Source organism: Passer montanus, unplaced genomic scaffold (assembly GCF_014805655.1).
Source record: "Passer montanus isolate IOZ18808 unplaced genomic scaffold, ASM1480565v1 scaffold205, whole genome shotgun sequence".
Taxonomy (NCBI): domain Eukaryota; kingdom Metazoa; phylum Chordata; class Aves; order Passeriformes; family Passeridae; genus Passer; species Passer montanus.
Genome location: NW_024366648.1, coordinates 383,959 through 405,982, shown reverse-complemented (window position 1 = coordinate 405,982; position 22,024 = coordinate 383,959). Strand labels below are relative to the sequence as shown.

The 22,024-nt window shown below is 41.4% G+C and overlaps 1 protein-coding gene across 3 annotated transcripts; it reads right to left on the bottom strand.

The window, feature by feature from the left end:
• Positions 1-221: 221 nt before the first annotated feature.
• HDAC11 (histone deacetylase 11) lies at positions 222-21,169 on the bottom strand. 3 transcript variants are annotated; one of them, XM_039708574.1, is made up of 11 exons: positions 20,702-20,940; positions 19,923-20,009; positions 19,624-19,772; positions 17,520-17,620; positions 13,606-13,722; positions 11,542-11,584; positions 11,320-11,432; positions 10,045-10,107; positions 8,094-8,190; positions 5,226-5,404; positions 222-2,360 (listed from the first exon to the last, which is right to left on the bottom strand). In XM_039708574.1, exons 3-11 carry the CDS (start codon positions 19,688-19,690, stop codon positions 2,118-2,120), a joined length of 1,023 nt encoding a protein of 340 aa, XP_039564508.1. In that variant the 5' UTR covers positions 19,691-19,772; positions 19,923-20,009; positions 20,702-20,940; the 3' UTR covers positions 222-2,117. The 3 variants fall into 3 exon arrangements, with proteins under 3 accessions (XP_039564508.1, XP_039564506.1, XP_039564507.1); XM_039708572.1 differs by lacking the exons at positions 19,923-20,009; positions 20,702-20,940 and adding an exon at positions 21,113-21,169; XM_039708573.1 differs by lacking the exons at positions 19,923-20,009; positions 20,702-20,940 and adding an exon at positions 21,113-21,169 and having other exon boundaries at positions 11,320-11,396.
• Positions 21,170-22,024: the final 855 nt, after the last annotated feature.

Sequence of the window (22,024 nt, the reverse complement as noted above, 5' to 3'; positions counted from 1 at the left end):
CAATGTGTCTGCTGCTTCTCAGAAATTTCACAGGTGAGCCTGACAGCCAGCAAACTCTACTGCAAACATTGGGCTCTCTGAAAAGACTGATTTATAAAAAGCCTCTAAAACTACTGAAGCCTTATCAGAAGCTCAGTTACCAGTTTAACACCTCTAATACTAAAATACTTGGATTAGGACTTACAAGGTAGGTAATGAAATAGAACTTGGAAGTTAGAAAGTGACTTTAACCCCTTTTAATAACAATAAAAAGTATTTGGACACAAAACTTACAAGCTCTCTTCAAGGAATCACCACAGAACTCTCAGAGAAGCTGTTGACAAACCTTGTACTACTCACCCTTGAGACTCTTGTAGTTCCAGACACATTTAAAGTATGAAAAATACATCTTCTTGTCTTTTCAATAAACTGCTCCAGTCAAACTTTTTGACAGCCAAGATCCACATGAAGTGACAAGAAGTCATTCAGCATTGTTCCACATAATTTTAATCTCCACTGAGGGGAAATTATAAAACATGTTAACACAGACAGCAAATGTTTGGGGAAAGACCATATGGTGCTATGACGGGGGTTTAGTTCATAGAAATGTAATCTAGAATTTTATTAAAATTATATGAAAGAATAACAACATCTTTCAGTAATGTCAGTATATAAAAAATAAATCTCAACATTAGTCATACTCTGATGGTCCTTCTAGTAAGAAATTTAAAAAGTGCTCTTTAATCCCAGTGTAGCAACTCAAGCTTAGTGCAGTAGGTCAGATCTGGTTTAAAGCAGGTATTTATAGTAGTTGTGCAATTCCTACAATAGACAAACTCCATGATCTAAACATGAACACTAAATGAGGTAAGTATTAGAATTAAACATTCCTTAAATAGCTTACACAACAACTCCACTACAAGGAAAATCCTGGTGCTCCCTCACAGGACAGCTCCAACCTAAACACAACATAAAACTTGTAGTACAAATCAGTGACAGTTATAAAAGCTCTTGCAAAATATACAGTTTAGTACATTTACAACCCACTGCTACAAACAGTACCTAATGCAAAATATACCAACTTGAATAAAGTCAAACTTCCCAGGTAGTGCAACTGAATTTGCTTTTGTTTTGTTCCCAAATCCTCCAAAAAGCTCCATATAAAGTTAGCACATTATCTTAATGTAGAAATGTCACTGCATTCCTTGATGAACAAGAAAAATGAAGGATTTTCTTACCAACTACGATTGCAACTAGAAGTACCATTGATCTCTGAGCAAGTGAAAAACACAGCACTAGCTGGGGAAAAATAATTTAAATCTACTCCTCACTGTTTTATACATGGCAAGCTGGCAATAGTAAGACAGCCTATATTTCTACATAGTTTTTTCTGCAGGGTTGCTGAGAACTGTAAGATCAGCTTTCATTGGACTGTAGTTTCTCTGTCTGTGAGTTACAGTGCATAGGAACTACTGCCTTTCACATGCAGAGCTCATTTGGAACACCAGACTGGTAATGGTGAGCCCTTATGGCTCATTTGCATAGAGAGCCAAAGGTGTTTCATATTCTATTTCACAAGGTGTTTATGAGCAAGATTTAAGTCATTATCAACAACAGGAATAAACTATGAATTTACAAACATTCCTTCTAACTGTCTACAGCTTCAAAGCCATAAACAAACTGCCCTGGCTTTTACAGTATTGCACTTCCCTTTAGTGTTAAACTGACAGTTGAAGTCTGCACAGAACTCGTTTTATGAAGTATTTCAATTTAAAAAGCAATAAATAAAATGCAGTATTTTAAAAAACCCCACAAAACAGTAGCTTTAGTCCATATTCCTCCTACTCCAGACCATGCTGCACCATCTGAACCAGGTCTGGGACAGTCTTTGGATACCAACTGCATAGTTCTTCCAACATAACAGACCAACCCCGCCCCGCTCTCCCATACCCATACTTCTTTAATCAGAGAAGCAAATTAAGCTTTCTACAGCAATATTAGACACAAAGACAGTACCCTTGAGTGCATATCTCAATTAGTTTAAAAGGATGCGTTGCCTTAGCTCAGGATGAATTCAGCAATTAGACAGAGTTACTCTGTACTGCTGCTGGGTTATGTGACCAACACTGAGTGACCTGTCACTGCAGTGACAAGTTGCTGAGGTCCTTGGCAGAGTCTGTGACCATCTGATCCAGGCTGGGGCTCCCAAGAGCACAGGCTGGCCGCTGCCTGCCCAGGAGCCCCAGGCTGTGCAGGTTGAGGATGGAGTCGGCGATGATGCGCGCCGTCCTCTTCTGGTACCCGCCGGATGTCACCATCAGCACGGGCACCCCGCGGCTCCTGGCAGCCCTGAACACCACCTCGTCCCTCTTCACAATGCCCTGCAAGGTCACCACAGCAAAAAAATAAGTGATAGCAACACGATGCTTCAGTTCTAACCTGTGGTTTATGGAGTTAGAGTATTGGATGCTTGCTAAGTGTTTAAGCCTTACAGCTTACAGCAGCAATTAAAAATTTATTTAGAAGTCCTGTTACCTGGTTTGCAAGCCTCATCATTAAAAACAAACCAAATCACACCACCCCCAAAACACCCAGCAAATCAAATATCCTTGGCTTGTTTTAGAGGACACAGCAAATAAAAGTCTTTAGTACAAATTCCTGCAAAAAATTCTGATTCAAAGGTCATAAAGTCTAAACTGATTGCAAATTTTACACCTATTTACCAGGTGAGGAATTGAGGATAGGAAGGACTATCTGAATTCACAATGCTTTAATTTGTGCTCAACTTGTACAGCACTGTCTGTCAAAAGTTTAGTAACTTGATCAAAATTTCACAATCCTACAGAAAAGCCCAAAATTCAAATCAAGTTTTACACATTCATAATCACTGGCTGAATCTTAAGTCCCAGTTTCTGCAATAAGAGCCTGTGATTAATGCCACAAGAATCTATGGCTGAAGGAGAAGTTGCAGAATGTAAGCAATGGTAAATGCATAAAAAGAAAATAAATTCTAAGTAATTTCTTACTAAGAGAAGGGTATGGGATTGAAAAATAACAAAGACTGCTGACCAAAAGGTGCTGAACTGTCCTTGAACCAAGGCGAGAGCAGAGTGTGAGTCTTCTGGGTTTGAAATAAGCACATGAGGGTGAAAACTACTTCAGGAATGAGTGAGAATTAAAATCTACTTTTGTAAAAGCAGAGTTCCAGACACATGCAACTCATTAGAACTCCTCAAAAAAAAAAAAAAAACCACAACCAAAAAACTTGCAACACAACTGACAACAGCTTACAATGGATAGCTCAAAATAAATAACTGCAAAGCTGGTGAAGGGAAAAGGCATCACAATGCAATCAAACACAAAAAACTCAAGAAGCAGCAGAAGTGTTTCAAAATGAACATGCACTTCCCAGGCTGGTTACAGGAAAAGTGGAAGAACACCAGAAAATAACACCCTGCCATTAATTTGACCACAAACAGATGGTAAAGGGAAAGAATAAAACACAAATGTAGCAGGAAAAAAGTATCTTGTAAAACCATCCAATAATATTGCTCACTGCACAGTCTGACACAGTCCTGGGAAAGAACCAGGAATAACAAAATGAACAGTATGACAAAGGAAACTGAAGAATTCTATTAGAAACAGATCCTTAAAGGAAGCAACAGAATTACAGAAGGAGCTGCAGGGCCCTGGGGACCCAGCAGAGGATGCATCACTATTATCCCAGACCAGAACTGGAAACAACCCCTGCTCTCAGGAGCCTCACTGCTCCAGGAGCTCCAGGGAGAGCCTGCAGGAGCTGAGGGGAAAACATGGGCTTATTCCCACATTTCTGTGGAAAACAAGAACCTGGCACAGCTCCCACTTGCAAACAAAGGAAGAGGGACTCAGTTGATTCACCACAGGCTTTTTTACAGCCTCATGAACCAGGAAACCATCACCCAGAGAGCCCCACTCTGGGCACAACTAACACTGCAGCAGGAGCTTAAAATGTAAGTGACATCTTCAGGAGCAGAAGTGAAGCCTGCACTAAGGACCTTTGAAGAGAGGGACTGTGTAGGCAAGATGCCTTTCCAGCACTGGGATTTCAAGCCTGCACACCAGACACAAGAACCCTGCCCTCAGAGCAGACACTAAAGCCTTGAGCTCCCTCCAGCTGTGCAGAGAATGCCTTTCACCTCTCCTTGTGGCCAGGGAAGCTGCTTTACCTCTCTTCCCCCATCCTCATTCTGTGTCTGCACAGAACCCAGCAAGCTACAGCAACTCATTTTTCATGGCAGTTAACACTGCTCCTTATCAAAGTGCAGAAATTTGGGGTATTTTTTAGAGGCAAATCCAAAGTATCTCCCTCTGACCAAGCTGCCACTTCCCTTGGTTGCCACTGCACTCCAGAGGGCTCTGCCTGAGGTGTGAGGTGGGGTTTGGTGAAGCAATCTCCTCTCCAAGGTCCCAGTCAAGTCCAAGCCCCTCAGCTCTTCCTTCGTGCAAGAGAACTGAACAGAATTAAAACTGAACAGATCAAGTGGTGGCTCAAAGAGGGCAATCTGAGAGCTCACAGATCAAACAAGCACTTTTCTGTATTGATCTGGTGGCCATTAAAGAGACCTAAATGTGAAACAGGAGAGAGATAGCACAGAGGAACTGTCAGAAAAGGAATTGCCAAAACCCACAAAGGAAATAAGAGGACTGTAAATTTTTGCTTGTTTTAAGAAAAGCAGAAAGGTGAAGACTTCTATGAAACTTTACAGAATAAACCAAAATTTGAGTCTGGTAGCAAAATGGGGAAAGTAACTGGTACCTAAAGAAAAAGATCAAGAAAAGGAAAATAACTGTTCATTTGCTGAGAATACACAGCCAGGCTGCACAAAATTGTTATAACCATGAGGGTAATTTAAAACAGCTGGGAGTGCTACAGGAAGAAATTAAGCGTAAGATACACACTGAGGGCAGGTGACAGAAGAAATACATTGCAAAATGGGTCATGTGAGGTGAAAAAAGAACCAAAGAAAGAACAAACCAAGCAGGGAAAATAGAAGTCAGGTGAAGTGTGAAAATACACCTATCTCTCTGGTTTACTGTTTGGGTGTTGGCAATCAGTGTATTTTAGAGAGAAGAGAATGGTACTGGAACAGGAACCAGAAGAACAAAAATATTCAGAGTCAGGAGAGGGAAGAAAGAAGAGAAGGGTGAAGGGGCAAGGGAGATGTGTGTCTGTGACAGGAGAGTGCTGCTGGAGGCTGACACACCTGGGGGGAAATGGCCAGGCCTCCCAGGGGATCCCCATCCAGAATGTCAGTGCCAGCGTTGTACACAACGATGTCAGGCTTGAATTCATTCAGGGCTCCCTCCACGTGGGTCTGCACCTTCTGCAGGTACTCTGTGTCCTCTGTGCCCCACTCCAGCTCCACTTTGCGTTTTATGGCACCTGAGGGACAACAAAGCAAGCGCTGCTCAATAAACAAAGCATTGCTTTGAAAGAAAATGCACAATTGAGGTAAGCAAGCGAAAAAAATTACATTTTTGGAAGCTCTCTCGATACATTGCATTTTCACAGAAACATGAATTAAAGAAAACTATTCAACTGCTTGTTTTCTCAGCAAATGCAAAGCACAATGACCTTGAAAAAATTCCAATGAAGAGAGAAAATTAGATGCAGGACAAAAAAAAAATCTGAGATGCAAATGGAAAATGTTATTGAAAAATAGCTGATCTGCAAGTCCAGTTACCAATCAGCAGAGAAATCATAAAGAAAATTATTAACTTAAAAGCAACCTAAATCAGGTGCAAAGCAAAGAAAACACTGAAAAGCTATTGCAGAGGAAACAGCTGGGGGAAAAACAAGATAAATATCACTGAGAAATTATGAAGATGTTTTATTTTTATCACAACACTCAAAACTTCACAGCAAGGGATCATGAATTTATGTGAACTGCTTTATGAATGTATAACAAGATTCAGCTTTGCCCCAAGCATTTTCAATTTAATGTTCTTACCCTGTAATCCTACCAGAAGAGCACATATCAATTCTTAATTTAAATCAAATTATTTCTAATGCTTCTAATAAGGCAATAGAAGTAGAAAATGAAGGCTGAGAAGGTAAAGGAAAGAAACCCAAGGTTATGCAGCTGAATTTTGGGTGTTTTTATGGAGGGATGTGTGACTCTACCTCTGAATTAATCAAAGCCATGCCAGAGCTGTTCCAAGGCATGACTTCTTCCTCACACTAAATGATGTGGATCTCACATCTTAAACATTAATTTGGCCCCCACCAAGTGTGCAAGAATGCCCTCAACACAGAATGACAATTACTCTTGTGATTGCTGCATTTTGTTCTGCTTTTCATCTTTGTTCAGCATCAGTGAAGCTTTTCTTTTTCATCCTCTTATTTTATATTGCATCAACATTAGTTTCAAAGATTTTTGCTTCTTTACAGTTTCTCAGAGTTTCAGCCTTTCCTGCTTACCCTTCAGTGAACCAGTCCTATTCTTCATCCCTCCTTTCTCCTCCTAAGCCTAATTCCACACTGCTTTGCCCAGGAACTCAACATGCTTATGGCTTAGCATTGGCAAGGTGAAATCCTCCCTTACATCCCCTCCCTACTGAAGCCCATGGGGCAAAAAATGTGTTGAAGAGGTTCCTGCAATAAAACCTGGAAAAGACGGGCAGGAAGTCCAAGGAGACAGTGATCAATTGGAGTTTACCCTAAGGATTCAAAGTCTCGTGTTCAAGCCTCTGCCCCTCTACAAGGAGATTCCCGCTGTGATCCCATCTCTGCCTGGTCACCTATTGGAAAGGGTTTAAGGGACTTAGCCACAAAAATCCTATTTAGACATTCTTGTGCAAAGTGCAAGGAACTACATGGCTTTGGCCCAGCCCTGTGCACCTCATCCTTCATCTGCAGAAAGGGAATGCTGGAACTCAGTGGGGTACTGCAGCTCAGTGCTTCACACTTGCTAACAAGAACTGACTCTGTTTTGGTCTTAATCCATCTGTTCAAATGCTGCTATATGAATAAAAGGATGCTTTTCTTGGGGGAAAACTCCCCATATTTGTCTGCCTCCAGACATGGTGTGCTTTACATGGTCATTTTTTAGCTTACAACCTTGAAGTACTACAATTCTTAGTATCTTTACTAGTCAAAAGACAGCAGTGAAATGCACTGCACCTAACTCTTGTCAAGAATCCAAATGAAGTAGGTTTTTCAGAACAACAGCATCACTGAAGCAATCCAACAGCAGAACAACTCCCCCAGCAACCCCTGACACAGTGAACAAATTAAGCTTGTAATAAGTGACAGTGTAATAGAATCAAACACCAAATAAACTTGGGGCTTTTGCATTCCAATTTAACCATTACCGAAGCCCCACTAATGAATTGTGGCAGGCCACAAGACACAACAGACACATCACAGCAGGGATAAACAAACCACAAGCAAACCAAATCAAGCACCAGCTCTTAACATGGGGATGACAGGGAAGGGGGAAGTCCCCATCCCTGCAGGGACTGAACAGTGTGGATGTGGCATTTAGGGACACTGGCCACAGGGCTGGAGGAATGGTTGGACTCAACCTCAGAGGGACTTTCCAACTTTAAATCCTATGGTTCTGTTCCAGGACTTGCTTTGCTTCCCACCTTGTGCCACATTCAGATGCAGATTGTTTCCCTCATGCTTCTCAAATTCTACTGGCAAGGCAACACCTGAATATGTTATAACTTCACTCTCAAAAGAACATGAAACCTTTTTACTCACTATCAGCTATTCCTCTCATAAATATAATGTAAGGGAAAGATGAAGTTCTAACAACTCTCTTCAAATCAAAGGATTATTCAACTTGCTGCTCCAAGCTCTGGAATGGACTGCCAACAACATCCACTGACACCTCCCCACACCCTGCACTCCAAAATGTCATTCCTGAAGTGAGGGAAAACACTACAGCATGAACACTATTATCATATATCACTGTGAGCAGTGAAAATTATGTGAAATTAAAAATAATAAAAGAAAAGAAGTCTAGGTAACAGTGTTGCAAGGAAGCTTTGCAGTAAATAAAGGAGTTAGGTAACAACATAGTAAGTCTGGTACATTTGGGAAGATGAATTTCAATTATACTCACGTTTAGCAAAACCATCACCTGGGTAAATATATCTATTGTATGCATCCATAATATAAACCCGAGGATCATCCATAAAGTCCCTCTCATGGCCATTTCCCTGAAGGAAATTTACAGTTAGCTATTCCTAGCATGGCAACACAGAATTAAATACACTGCGAATTCTAAAGTAATTAACATTAGAGGTTCTATTCAGAACTCCTGTGTCATTCTCTTATTTAATAATAGTCCTGGAGATTATTTTGAGGTGTGTAGTTTTGGGGGGCTTGACAGGATCACGCTGAAGAGTGCAGGTATTACCACAAATAAAATCCTTGTCTCTCTGAAGGTAATTTGCATGGATCTCATTATACATGTAAGAAAAATAAGCTAAAATCAGAAGCTAATTGTCCTCAGGAGCATAACAAAAGCAACTGTGACCACCAAACAGATCTATTATCTTCCAAATGTGCAAGAAAAAGTCACTTTCAGCTGCTGCAGGAATAATGAATATTCTTACGTAAGAATTAATAAATAAATAAAGCAGACTACAGCTCTCCTGATAACTCCAGCCTTGGTGAGGTAAGTATTCCATGGAAAAATTACAAACATTAATAATCCAACAGTTTAACACTGGAAATTCCCTACAAAAAATTGTACTGGATGTGAAGAGAGATGCTCAAGAGAAAATTCAGGTTTGGAATAGTCCCCCCTCCCCATTTCTGAATTTAAATACTATTCTTTTGGCTCTCACTTATTTTCACTAATATATAAATCATTTTAACACAGCAATCGCTAAGATAAAATTATTTAAATCAGTGTATCATAAAGGACTACAGCCTCTCTCCCTAGAATTTCACCTGAAGTACAGAAACAGACATTTCCATAGATACATCTGCTGTAATTCAGTTTTAATGCTTACAAATGGCAACTCTATTTATTTCTTCAATATCTTTGGTCCACAAATAAACAGTTCATGCACACAAGCCTAGAAATATGAAAGCCTCTAGGGGAACCATTTCCTTATGAGAGGTGAAACTCACCACTGCACTAAGAATTGGAACAGTCACAAGATGAGAGTACCTGCATCCTTAAACAGGATCTGCTGAGCTACTTCAGACACCTCTCATCCCCCAAAGAAAGGAAACAACAGGTGTTTTAATGTGCACACTGAGACTACCAGCACATCTGAAAACCAAAATACATTCCAAGAGTTTCTCAAAACCAAACTATCCCCACATAGCACAAAACAAATCCATGGCCTCACAGAGAGGCTGAAGAGAACCATGAACACAAAACAACTTTCTACCACATCATCTGTGTCCTGCTACCATGGTGATTTTAGGACACGTAAGAGAAATGAGAGAAGATTAAAAACTTGCAGCCATTAGGCTTCCTCAGTGCCACAGAACTGTGTAAAAATGGTTTATTTACACATAACAAATCACCTGAAATGCCTCAGCTTGGACATCACTTTGTGCATTAACTGCCTTTCTAAAAACACTATCTCTGGCCTTTCAGGATTTATTTTGCAAATCCCACCAAAGCTGAGATTTGATCTCAGTACCACAGTAAATCACTCCATCAGCTGAAGAGGGACAGATCCTTTACTTCATTAGCCTGAAGCTAGGCTTAAAATTAAACCACCGAAGGTCAAATCCCTCCCCTGCCGAGGCTGCTGCAGTGACCAGGCCTTGGGAACCAGCTGGGATTGTGTCTGGAGAGATCCTTGTTTCTCATGGGAGTTTTTACATGCAGCCACATGATGGAGCTGCAACTCAGGTTAATTTTATTAAACTGGCTTAAGAGGCTTTTGGGCCATAAAATAATAGAAGAATCAACTCTTTACAGTTTTTCATCATGTCTGATTAACTTTGCATTCTGTGATTTTATGTTTGTGTTAAAAAAAGGTATTTATCACACACTTTTTTTAAAGCAAAACTTGCACAGCACTGGATACAGGTAAACGACTCACCTGATGGGCATCCAGATCAATAATTGTGGCTCTAGACACTCCTTGTACTCTCTCAAATAAGAACTGGATATATAACCAAGGAAAAACATGGAAAAATGTATCAAGTTAGGTGACAGATTGAACTGGAGGCTCTAAGATTGCACAGTGCATGACTGAAGGAATTTGAATGTAGGGCACATCTATTTGTTTCAGTCACCAAAGAAACTGAGACATGATTCTTGTACATTTAATGTAAACATCTCATTATTTGACATAAAAAGATATTTTTTGTTAAAATAAACCCTATATATATTTCAACCACATAAAAGAAAGAGGTCAGGCCCACCCAGGGATCACAGAGCTGATGATGACAGCATCCAACTGCAACAGCCTAAAATTCGGTGTTTAAGAAAAACTGCTGTAAGAACTGTGTGTCTTAGAGCCACTTTTAGTGAAAGCATTAATTTCTTATTCTGTCTGGGAAGAAAAAAGTGGCTTGTACTTCTTTGAGTCTTAACTTTGCTGCTAAGTTGCCACCTTTAATACAGACATGGTAAACCCCAAGGATTTTGTACAAACTGTCACCCACTGTAATTTCTCAATCTGTATTTTAATGGTAGGTGAAAAAAGAACACTGTGGATTACTTTTCTGCAAATTACCATGTACAGAAATTAGGATGTTATGTCACAGGTGTGCTGCAATCATTAGAGCTCTTTAGTGTTTGATTATTACTGATAGTTTATAAAGATTCTAGTATACAAATATACCATAGCTCAATTGATAAAAATAAACCCTAATTGCAGAAGGCTCTTACTTCAGCCATTCAACAGCTAAATACTAAATGTATTCATTCCCATTTGGTGATTATTTTGGAGTCGCTTACATTTTTATTTATGAATCTGAACCAGTCTGAGCCCTGTAGGGTGCAGTTTGATTCAGAGAGATGGTTTTTGTCTTGACTGTCACCACTGAAATCAATGTGGAATGCCCAGCTTCACCTGCAAGGCCAGGAGAATTATCACTGAGGATATTAGAAATCCATCTGGTTTGATTTGGAGTAGTTTTCGCAGGACAACATCATCAATGCAATTACAGTGATGCCTATTTACATTGATAATTCTGACCCCTGCAACTCTTCCCTTCCACTTTGCAACTCTCCATATCCCTACTCCTGCCCATCTGGAAACAGCTTCATTTTCTCCTCTTAAGATGTAAATTACTTCTTAGGAATTTACATGGATTTCTCCTCCATTTGCACAAACAGCAGAAAACACTGGATTAAGAGCAGTTCTTACCTTGATGGCCAGTGTGATATCAGCATATGCACAAAATCCTCCCCCTTTGTCACTGGAGCAATGATGGAAACCACCCCCTGGACAGGAAAGTTGAAGGGGTGAAAAGCTACAAACTAAACACAAGCCAGACGCTAAAAACGTTGATGGGCTTTGCAAAGAGATGTAAATGAAAATCAGATGCTCTTAACACACTATTTAGGGTATCACCAAAATTGTACTCACCCACGTTGATGGCCCAGCCTTTATCCACAGCAAGCTTTCCTGCCTTAAAAAAAAATTACAGTTGGAATTCTACAAATGAATGAGGCAACACTTACATTCTGCTTCCACCCCAAATCACTCCTGGCACTCCGACAGGCCCGTGGAATTTTCAGATCTTTTGCCACTGAACCAGATCCCTGAGTACAACCCTTAACAAAACAATCTTCAGTGTAAGGAGCTGAAAGAGTATTTGCTATTCATCATTTCCTTCTCTGGCAGCTGGAAAAGGGAAAGAGCAGTGCTGGCAAAAGTAAAATATTACAAAGAAGCTCCTGATGTCCTTCCTGTTCATGCACTAGTAGTGGAATGTAAGCTCAAAATCCTGGAACACAGACATAAAAAACCATAATTCCAGCTGGGGAATGGGACCAGACAAGTGCACCAGTGTGGAGTGTCCTGGTACTTTCTACTTTTTATAGGATAGAACATGCAGGATATAGGTTATTACTGATCTTTTCCCCTCCAGTACAGGGAAACTGTGCCTGTACCTCTCCTTTAAACTCAAGTGACACTCAGGGAGGGGAAAGTATTGACAGAAAAGAGATACACAAGGCTTAAATTATGGAATTTTAACTGAAAATCCTGATTATTTTGGCCAGGAAGAGTCAAACAAGCATTTAAGTGCAGCATTCCTTAACTGGTCTGTTAAAAGTAATATTACTTTAAGATATTATTAGTTACAAGCGGAAAAAAAAATGGGGAGACCAAACATTTAAAAATTGATTCTTTTTTGTCTATAGTCATGGAAAGAAAAAATTACATATCATATCCAAAATAAAGTTTGGATAGTTATGAAATCTTTATAACCAATATTTACATTTGAGCAGTTTTAATTCAGCACTAAGACAACTATTGGCATGGTAAACATGATCCTGCTATGATCATGCCAACTTACACAAATTAGATCTTGGGGAAAGATTGCAGTTTCTGAACTATAAAACCCATTAAGTCCCAGGGAGAACACATTAGCTCCGATTTATCACACTTCCTAGGGATTCCTCACCAAAACCCAATCTTCCCATATTGCTAAAATATCATTAAAAAGTAGAGAAACTCAACAGGAATTTTTGTAATAAACAGGCCCATCAGGAATAGCAGAAAATTGCACTTCTGACTTGTCTGACTTGTACCATACAAATTTTATTGTCTGATGAATCAAAATTGCTTTTAAAGTACATTCCTATTTCCCCATAATGAAAAAAAAGAAAAAAGGTAAAAATAAGAGCACATGGCCTCAAGATGAATCCCAAAGTGCATCCAAAGTGCAAGATGAATCCCAGGAGTGGCACCTCTGTTTCAGGAGCCATGAGAAAAAACGGATCATTGGTAGGTGCCTCCTCTACCCGAGCACATTTCTAACTGGTGAACACACACCTGGGAGTTGAAGATAGCACAAGCACAGTGAAAAACATCACCAAAGTAGAGAAAAGTATTGCCTAGCTGGAACCAAGCTGAAAGAGGCTTCACACACACTGAGCTCCTGTCAAGAACATCCAAGGCAGAGCATCAGGAAGCTCTAAACTCTTCCCAAGCCTTCAGACCACTGCCTTCATTCCTGTGACAATCTTGCAGTGACAGCATGGCTGTAATGAGAGGAAACTCTGCAGGCCCTGCTCAGTAGGACTTGCTCTGAGCGACAACCAAATATTTTTAAGCACCTTGAACTACATGAAATTCTCTTTCTCCCTCCCCATCTCTGCTTTTGCCAGTTCATGCCTACCACAGGAGGCAGCACTTTTGTTACCTGGCCTATCGCCACGATCTAAAGACTTAACCAGAACCCAGCAAGTTCTTTCAGAATTCAAATCCTTAAACAGTCCTTAAAAAAAGTTGGTTTAACCTTTGTATTTCCCAGCCTAACTCACCTCTGACATCTAGGACCTGCAATAAACCCTGTTCCTGTATCTGGCATGGCAGCACTGTCCAAGGCTGACAATCTCAGTTACAGAAACACCACAACTCCCAGGTTTACAGTGTTTGATGAGCAAATTTAAACATTATAAAAGTGGACCAGGAGCACCTTACCATTATTGTTCCTCCTGTCTGAGTTCGTAGAGGTTTCAGAACTTTTCTCTGAACAACAAAATTGGGAAGAAAGGCAACTGGAGGAATTTCTGTGATTGTAGCCACAACAAATGACCACTGCAAAGGGGAAAAAGAGAGTTCCAATTAATGTATTGTGGTTTGATGATGACACTTAGCTCTCTCATTAGTTATTTACTGAAAAGGTGCTCACAGGTCCTTAGGAAGAGTTTTATTATTTTTAGATGGGAGCAACCACACCAGTTCTTATTAGTGACCTCTAAATAGGTTCATGCTCAAGTTTTTAACTATCAGCATCATCGCTTTTCAGATTTTAATATCAAACTGTATAAAATCAGCAATTTTCAGGAAAGTAGTATTTCAGAAAATATAATGTGCCTCAGATTGGGAGGAAGAATTGTAAAATGCCCTTCAGCTACACTTGATATATTGTTCAAACCTAAAATATCTATTCCTCTGTGGAATCAAAAGGATATACCAAGGAGAAAGCAAACACAAACAAACAGACAACTGAACTAAGAAGTTCAAACACTTAAGTGAACACACAGTACAAACTTTAGCATGGAGAACTGATTAAAATTTATTTAGCATATTAAACACTTCTGGAAAATGTTTGAAGGAAACGTTTTGTTCAAAAGTCTTCAAGGTTAGAACACAAAATATTTGCAATATGGAAATGCTTTTTTTTGCAAACACATTGATTACTTCAAAGAACTCCCACTAACACTGCTACCAGTGATAACACTGCTAAATATATTTCAAAGCCTAAGTCACAAGCAAGACTATACCTGTCCAACCAGTACTGAAACACTGAGGGACTGAGGATTACAACTTGCCACCATGTACAAAGAGTCTGAACAGATCCTGTTTTCTGCAGCATTAGGAACAGTAATGAGACTGAGGGCATTGGCTGCCCCATTCTTGAGCTGTTCACAGCTGGCAGCGTGCACAGCTGAGCAATTTGAACCAAAGGCAGTCACATTCCCATCTCAGGGTCCTCTGATGCTCAAAATAACTTTCCAGTTAGCAATATTTCAATCACCAGGTACTACTGGGTGGGTGAAGGGGTGGCATTGTTCATGAAGTGCCAAAGTTTTAACTATGTTTTGCCAACAGTTAATTTCAAAATCTCTCTACTTTTATATTTACAAGACATTATTCTGTAACCATCTTATCAGCTGTCCATCACAAGGTGCTTTAATTATTTTTTAGTACAGACAATCTTGATAAAGCCCCTTTGCAAGACATTTTAGCTTTTGAACAAACACATTATTAAAAACTGAATTCAATCCTGTTGTTCTAAAATGGAAATGAAAAGGTCACATTTGGACAAAAAATAAATCTGACCTCAAATGTGAATGATAATCATGAAGTTTTAACAAAGTTTAAAGTAAGATTAATATCAACAGGGAGATGTGGGAGCCATCATGACTCAAACCAACAATTAGGCAGCTGCAGGTTTTTAAGTGGAGGCGAGAAGTCCAGGTGTGGTGGGAGTTTTGGAGTTTTGGCTCCCAGGCTCACTGGGCACAGCTGGGGCCATTCCTGTTGCCACTCACTGCCCACACCTGGGCCTGAACTGGAATTAGGAATTCCCAACAGGGGGAGTCCCCAACTGGGAGCAAAGTCTAGGGGTTCAAAAAGGCAGCTACAGGTGAAGGAAAATACTTCTCCGCTTAGTAACTGAAAATCTGTGGAATGTTTTATGCTTTTTTCTTCAGCGTGCTGGTTATGTTTTCCAGCATTCCCCACAACAAATTCGCAGACCAGCTTTACCCTCAGCATTTGCATTTCAGTGTTTGCTCACGTCTGTTACCACAGAACTTCTCATAAATAAAAAGGGAAAATCGCAGTCAGAAACTGGCTCTAACCTGATTGCCTATCTCCTTCCCAAAGGCCAGAATGCTGACACTCAAGAAATTCATTATTTCACATAACACTAGAAAAAGACAGCAAGTGGAAAAGTACTGCAAGCAAACTACCCACAGTCCAGTAGTAGTCCACCTTGAAGATCCAAATTCATCAGAGGAATAACTGAGGGGGAATCACCTCAATTCAAAAGGCCAGAATTTGTTGTGAGGACTGAGCAGGGAAACAGGGAGACCCTTCCTGCAGACCTAATTTCCAGCAGCAGAAGTACCTTGTGCACACCTTTTTGTTTCTCTTCTGCCAACACTCAGCTGGCCTTTCATCTGCTGCTAAGACACCAATCACCACCTACTCTTGCAAGTGTAGGCTATTTCCTACCAAATTCAAGTTCAGATTTTAAATGAACACTGAAGTAATCCATTATTTTAGGAAACCTAGGCATTCTGAGAAAGGCAAGCAACTTTGTAGTCTTTCCAGCTGATCTAATACAAAACTATACCATTTATACCTATTTGTTGGGATTTAAAAGAAAAACAGCACAGTAGACTTTGGATAAGGCAATAAAGAGCTTTCACAGGGCTTTTTCATGTCTGGGACATAATTTTGCTTTTGCAACTAAGCACTTTCATCTTTGCTGCTTGGCAGGAATGTGCTGGTGTGACCAATACAACTTCTCCCATTTCCTATACTTGCAGGAAATAGTCTCTCAGGAAAAGGGGGAGAGGAGACATCCAGTTCATTCCATCTGGATACACACAATAGTGCTGGACTTGACCACAAGACACAAGTTATAGAAGTAAAGCCATCCCATAGGTACTAAAAATATTATTATGGCATTCCAATCTGAGCTATGCACATTAAACCCTGCTTCAAAGAAGTGATTCAGGAAAAAGAGGTGGGTGGTTCTATGGAATTAAAAGTTCAATATCAAGAATAGCTGCAATAATATCAAATCTAATGATGCATGAAATTGCATGTAACTTCATAGCACAGAATGAAGAAGCATAAGAGAATTCAGAAAAGCAGTTAAGAGTGAAAAAGTTCACACAAATAACAGATCACTTATACAGAAAAATAAAACATTCCAGAAATAGCAATCCAAGGACTCTTCCACTGTGGAAGGGCATGGGTGACTCAAAATAACTTGTTTTGAATTATGAAATGGAAGAATTCTTTTTTCTTACAAATCCATTCTCTGCCCTCCAAGCAGAGCTGCCAAGCAAAAGTAATGTCATCTGCACTCATCTACTACCCAATTCCACCCACAGATGACTGGATAGGTTCAGAACCAGAAATCTCACATGTTTAAGCTTTAGAGTAACACCGAAGTTAAACAAATGGATGTTTCCTTTAGAAATATACAAGGAATGTTCTTCATCCCCCCTGCAGTCCTGTGTGAGCTGGCTCTGGAAACCTTCACAACAGAAAATGTGCTTGATTATAGCCTTATGTTGATATTTCAACTCTCTCCATGTTCCACTGATACAGGCAGTGTCTGACTATGAAATCAGTACTTCCCCCCCAACAGACTGACCACAGAACCCTTACACACATGCTCTGTCAAGATTACATAACCCCCAACCCCATAAAGGAATCCCTGCATTAGAAAATATCCAATGAAGCACTCTCATGTTAGTGGTTTCTATTGTATTTTCAGTTGCAGAACAGTATTTTATCCGAGTACAAAAAAACTTACACTGCTCAACACTAAAATCCTGGCACTAACAAGAATATTACTGACATCTCAGACATTCTAATTTTGCCTATGTTTAATTTCCCTGAAATATCCTTTCAGGTCACTTATTTAACATGGTAGACCTTCTTTCCCCTCCACCCCTCTGTAGTGTGAACTGCCCAGTATTTCTGTGGTTTTCTTTCAGTATTCTCAGTAATAATGTTATTAGTGTGATCAACAGATACCACTCTATATCTGTAAGGCTGATTTAAAACAACTGTAAGAGACATCCACTGCCTTTGACACTCACTCTGGACAGTTTTCTGGAAAAACACATGAGCAGGTACAGCACCTTTAATTTATTAAGGTAGCGCCTGGTGTGGACAACCAAGAGATCTTCATCAGTCGCCTCCCGTGCCTGCACAATCAAGTCGTCTGCAATTAGTTTTTCTTCTGCAACAGGAGAGAAATAAAAATTGGTACAGCACTGCTTAGCTCCCCATGTCCCCCCTCCAAACACTCTGCTCTGACCTCAGTTATTGCTGGAAGGACTTCAGGTTGCTCAGAGTTTGCAAGTTTTCCAAATACACCCCCTCTGTCACAGGTAAGCTGTTCAGGTAGTGTGTGTTTGAGAAATATTGTGTACAGAAAGTTTTCAGAGTGTGCTAAGATCACGGGAAGTTCTCCTCTGAACTGAAAGAACAGACAGGTAATGACAGAGGATGAACACACACTGGAATCACACACCTCCTTCACAGTTTAAGGCTTGGTGTGCTAGGGAACTCTTGGTGCTTGTACCATCAAACAACCACCATTATTTGAACATGCTTTAAGAAATCACACCATTTATACTACGATTTAATCCCCTAAATCACAGAAGAGTAAAGTAATAAATCAAAATTCAAAACAAAGTAATAGCTTGGATGTTCATGGAAGCAAATAAGCTTAATTAGGATATTTCTATTACCCCCTACCTCAATCTAATTTCAAGAAAAAACAAAGAGCAGCTATTAATTCTTTTCCTTAGAGGCTGAAAGATTATTTTAAAACTTCATTTTATAAGAGCAAGTTACTCCAAGAATTCAGAATGGGTGCATATGATCACTACAAACAACAATTATAAGGAATCCTGCTGATCTTCCCCGGCAAATTTTGATATTTAATTGTTGCACAGCTGTAGCCTCCTAAGCCTGTATCTCTTCTTTAATTTTATACTTGGAGGAGGGAAAAAAAAACTCCAAAAAGCAATAGATTTTGCTCTGAAGTGTTATACAAGAACAGCACCTGCAACAACATTTGTTTTGGCAAGCTTCTGTTTCTCCTGACTGAGGCTTGAGGAACAATTCATTCATGCACTGGTGTCAACAGAGCCAAACTGCTGCCAGCCTCTCTCCAGGAGGAAGGGGCTCTCCAAAGATGCTCACTGCTGACCCACACAGTGATAAGGCACAGGGGAGGTCAGCTGTTGCCAGGAATTGCTACACAGCTACAGCAAACCTAGTGCTCTGGGGCATCCTGGGGCTTCTTCCTCCTTTCAAAGGACAATAAAACAATTGGGAAAATGAATTTTCTGTGAAAGCCTGAGACACTTGAGAATAGACATGTCACAGAAAAAGAGCTAGAGGAAAAGGCTTTTTCACACAGAAGAAACAGAAAGGCAAAAGTTCTGATTAACTAAGAAAACTGTTGTGGAACCTAAATTTAATTTAAGGTTAGCAAAGGAAAAAAGCCAAAACTCAGCTACTAAGTTGTCAGAATATTAAAATTATTTGACCTCAGCTAAAAGGATACAAGTCAGCCTGCAGTGGGAAAGGCAATCCTGAACTGCAAATGACCATCAGCTGAAGGACCACAAAAAGAGAAGAGGCCTGGCTTTGGGACAACCAACAGCCTTTGTACTGGCAAGAGAAAAAAACCCCTTTTTTTTTTTTCACCTTTGATGAAAGTTCGTGCTTTAAATGAAGAGATTTAAACAGGGCCCTGTTTCCTGCCCCGGTTCTTACATTTGCATCTCCTTAAAGCATTGCTACTTGTATCCTACAAATGGTTTAAACAGCAATAATTAGAAGCATCATAAAAAGCTCTGCCTGTACCAGAGGGGCCTCAAAGCTCTTTCCAAACATCATGAGAGCAACAGGATGAGGCAGCTAAAGAATGGACAAAAGTGCTACAGCTGCACTTCTCCCTCAGCCTGAGGAGGCCCTGTGTACAGCCCAGGTTGAGCAACCAAGTTACACCTGCAGCAAACCATCATTAACAGCTGGTGTTCCACCAGCCACAGGAATGCCCCAGCTCCTGCCACACCAGGTGTAAAGGCAGGGAAGCACAAGGCTATGGGAAGCCACACACTGCAGTTCAGGTCTGGTAAGCTCAACACAACTCTGTACTAACCACATAATTTTTTTCAGGTTTTGTGTAAATGTTGGCTTAAGAGGCACCTTCTGTTATGTTTTTACCTTTCAAGAAATTGATGACTTTCCCCCATTTCCCTGCATCAAAGGGGTGCAGCTTCTCAAGTCCCATGAAGGTGATGTTGTAGTCTGGGGAATACACAATGGGCCAGCATCCCAGTGGGGGCTCCTCGTATAGCTCCGTCCTGTGAGGCCTTGGCAAGCAAACACACACCAGTCACCACTTCAAAACCCATTTACCACTTTTACAATGAAGGCCCAAATTACAAACTACTCCGAATACCAACTTTATAATTCTTAAAGATTATTTCCAACAGAAAAATTGAAACATTTGGTTCTCTCACCTTGTCTTTCCAGGTGTGCCAATCAGCACCTCTGCCTTCAAAGGTGCGCCCAGTTTGCAGACAACATAACCTTCATTACCTGCACAACTAGACTCCTATTTTAAATTCTGTATCAAAACACAAACCACGATGCTTCCAACAACAGAAGCTTGGAAAGATTTCTATGCTCCTTTCCTAGAAAGCAACAAACTATGCTGTGACCATCTGAGCAAACTAATAATAATAAGCCTTAGGTTTTTAGTTGCAGAGCACAGAGCCAGAGGACATGCTCTTAACTCCAGATATCACACCTATAACCCTTAACAAATATTTTCCTCAGCCTCCTCCTCCTCCAAATCATTGTATTTTCCCAACACCAGGAAACACAGCAGAGCCAGCTCACAGCCCTCCTTCACAAGCCATTCACAAACCCAGCAATGTTTATCAAATGCTCTGTGTTTACAAACACCAACACGGATTGTTTGTGGACACCTGTGTGCACACAAGGGTCAAACCTGAGATGGGATTCTGTGTTCACACTTAGCCTATTCCACCACCTGCTGGTTGCCTGAACTCCCCGTCACTGACTCATGCAGAGACCTCTCCTGCTCCCCGAAATTGAAACTCTGGAAAAGGCTATGCAACGCACTGTGCAAGACACAAGGGTCTTTTGTCAGGTGAACAATACAAACAGAAGCACACTTATTTCCAGCCTGAACATGCCCAAAAATACCCTTTCTAAACCCTGTTAGAAGCAAACCAAACGAAACACGAGGACAACGGCGGTTTCTCACCCTTACCACCAGCCCGGCGCCCACACTGCGAGCCGGGGCTCCGCAGCCCTCCCTCGCTCCCCGCGGTACAAGGCGGGCTCTGCGGAAGGCGCAGGGACACCCGCGGCTCTGACAGCGGGGCTGGTGCCCCGGCCCTGCGGCAAAACAGGGGCATTTCTCCGCAGCCCCGGTGCTCGCGGGGCACACCGCCTTCCCAGCGGGACAGCCCTTTCCCAGCGGGACTCCTCCCGCCAGGGCGGGGCCGGGCCGGGCCGGGCCGGGCCAGGCCGGGCCCGCAGGGGCTCCGAGCCCTGCCGCAGCCCGGCCCCGCGGCCCCGCGGCGGGGCAGCGCAGGCCGGGCGCTCCCGCCGTTATTGTTGTTCCTGTTCCCGGTGCCGCTCCCCGCGCCCCGCTGCCGTCCCCCGTGCCCGTACTCACATCCCCGCCTGGGCCGGGCCGCGCAGGGAAGGGGCGGCCCCGGCTCCGCCCGGCGCGGGGCGGGCGCACGGCAACGCGGGCGGGGCTGGCTGCGGGGCCGCGGCCCGGCCGTGCCACAGTGTGCTAACACCGGTTTGTAAATGGGACGGACGGGCTCTGCGCCATAGGCGGTGTAGTACGGCCTCTGACGGCGCTCGTAAAGGGAGCTGGGAGGCCGCAGGACAAGCCGCTGGTCTGATGTTGGGGGTTAGAGAAACGCAACGTCAGGGGCCTCAAGGCCATTCCGCGCTAACGGTATCTTTGGATAGGAAAATATGTTCCTCGCTGTAAAATGAAATTAACAGTTCGCACCAGCAGGTCTACAGCAAAATGAGGAAAGCAAAGCTGAAATGGTGATCCTGCCTAACAGCAGCGCAACTGTTGGTGATTTTGAGTGGTCAGGATTCACCCCGGGGACAACATCACTGAATTCGGGCACACAAGAAAAGAGTTTCAAGTCAAAACCCCACTTCTAAGCATAGTTAATTAATCCTGCTTGAATATATACGACAAGCATTTCTTACACAGTTTTACAGCTAAATCAATAACATAATGAAAATGGTCCATCAATAGAAGCAGTATCTATGAATCCCAGGATAAATGCCCAGCAGCACCTTTTTCACTGGAGGAGAAATGTCTGTTGATGAGAGTCTCTGATAATTTTTTTATTTTTTTTTTATTCTTAAAATATGCTGGCTTTAGCTTGGCATTCAGTTTTGATGGATGCGTGGGATTCACCTTGGTATTTATTTAGCAGCAGGAGACTGTTATACCATGAAAACATTCTATTGCTTTGACATTGTCTTTTAATTAACATTTATTTTGTTCTAGTCCTTTGTGTGCTCACCTCAGTATTCCTCCAGCACATTTACC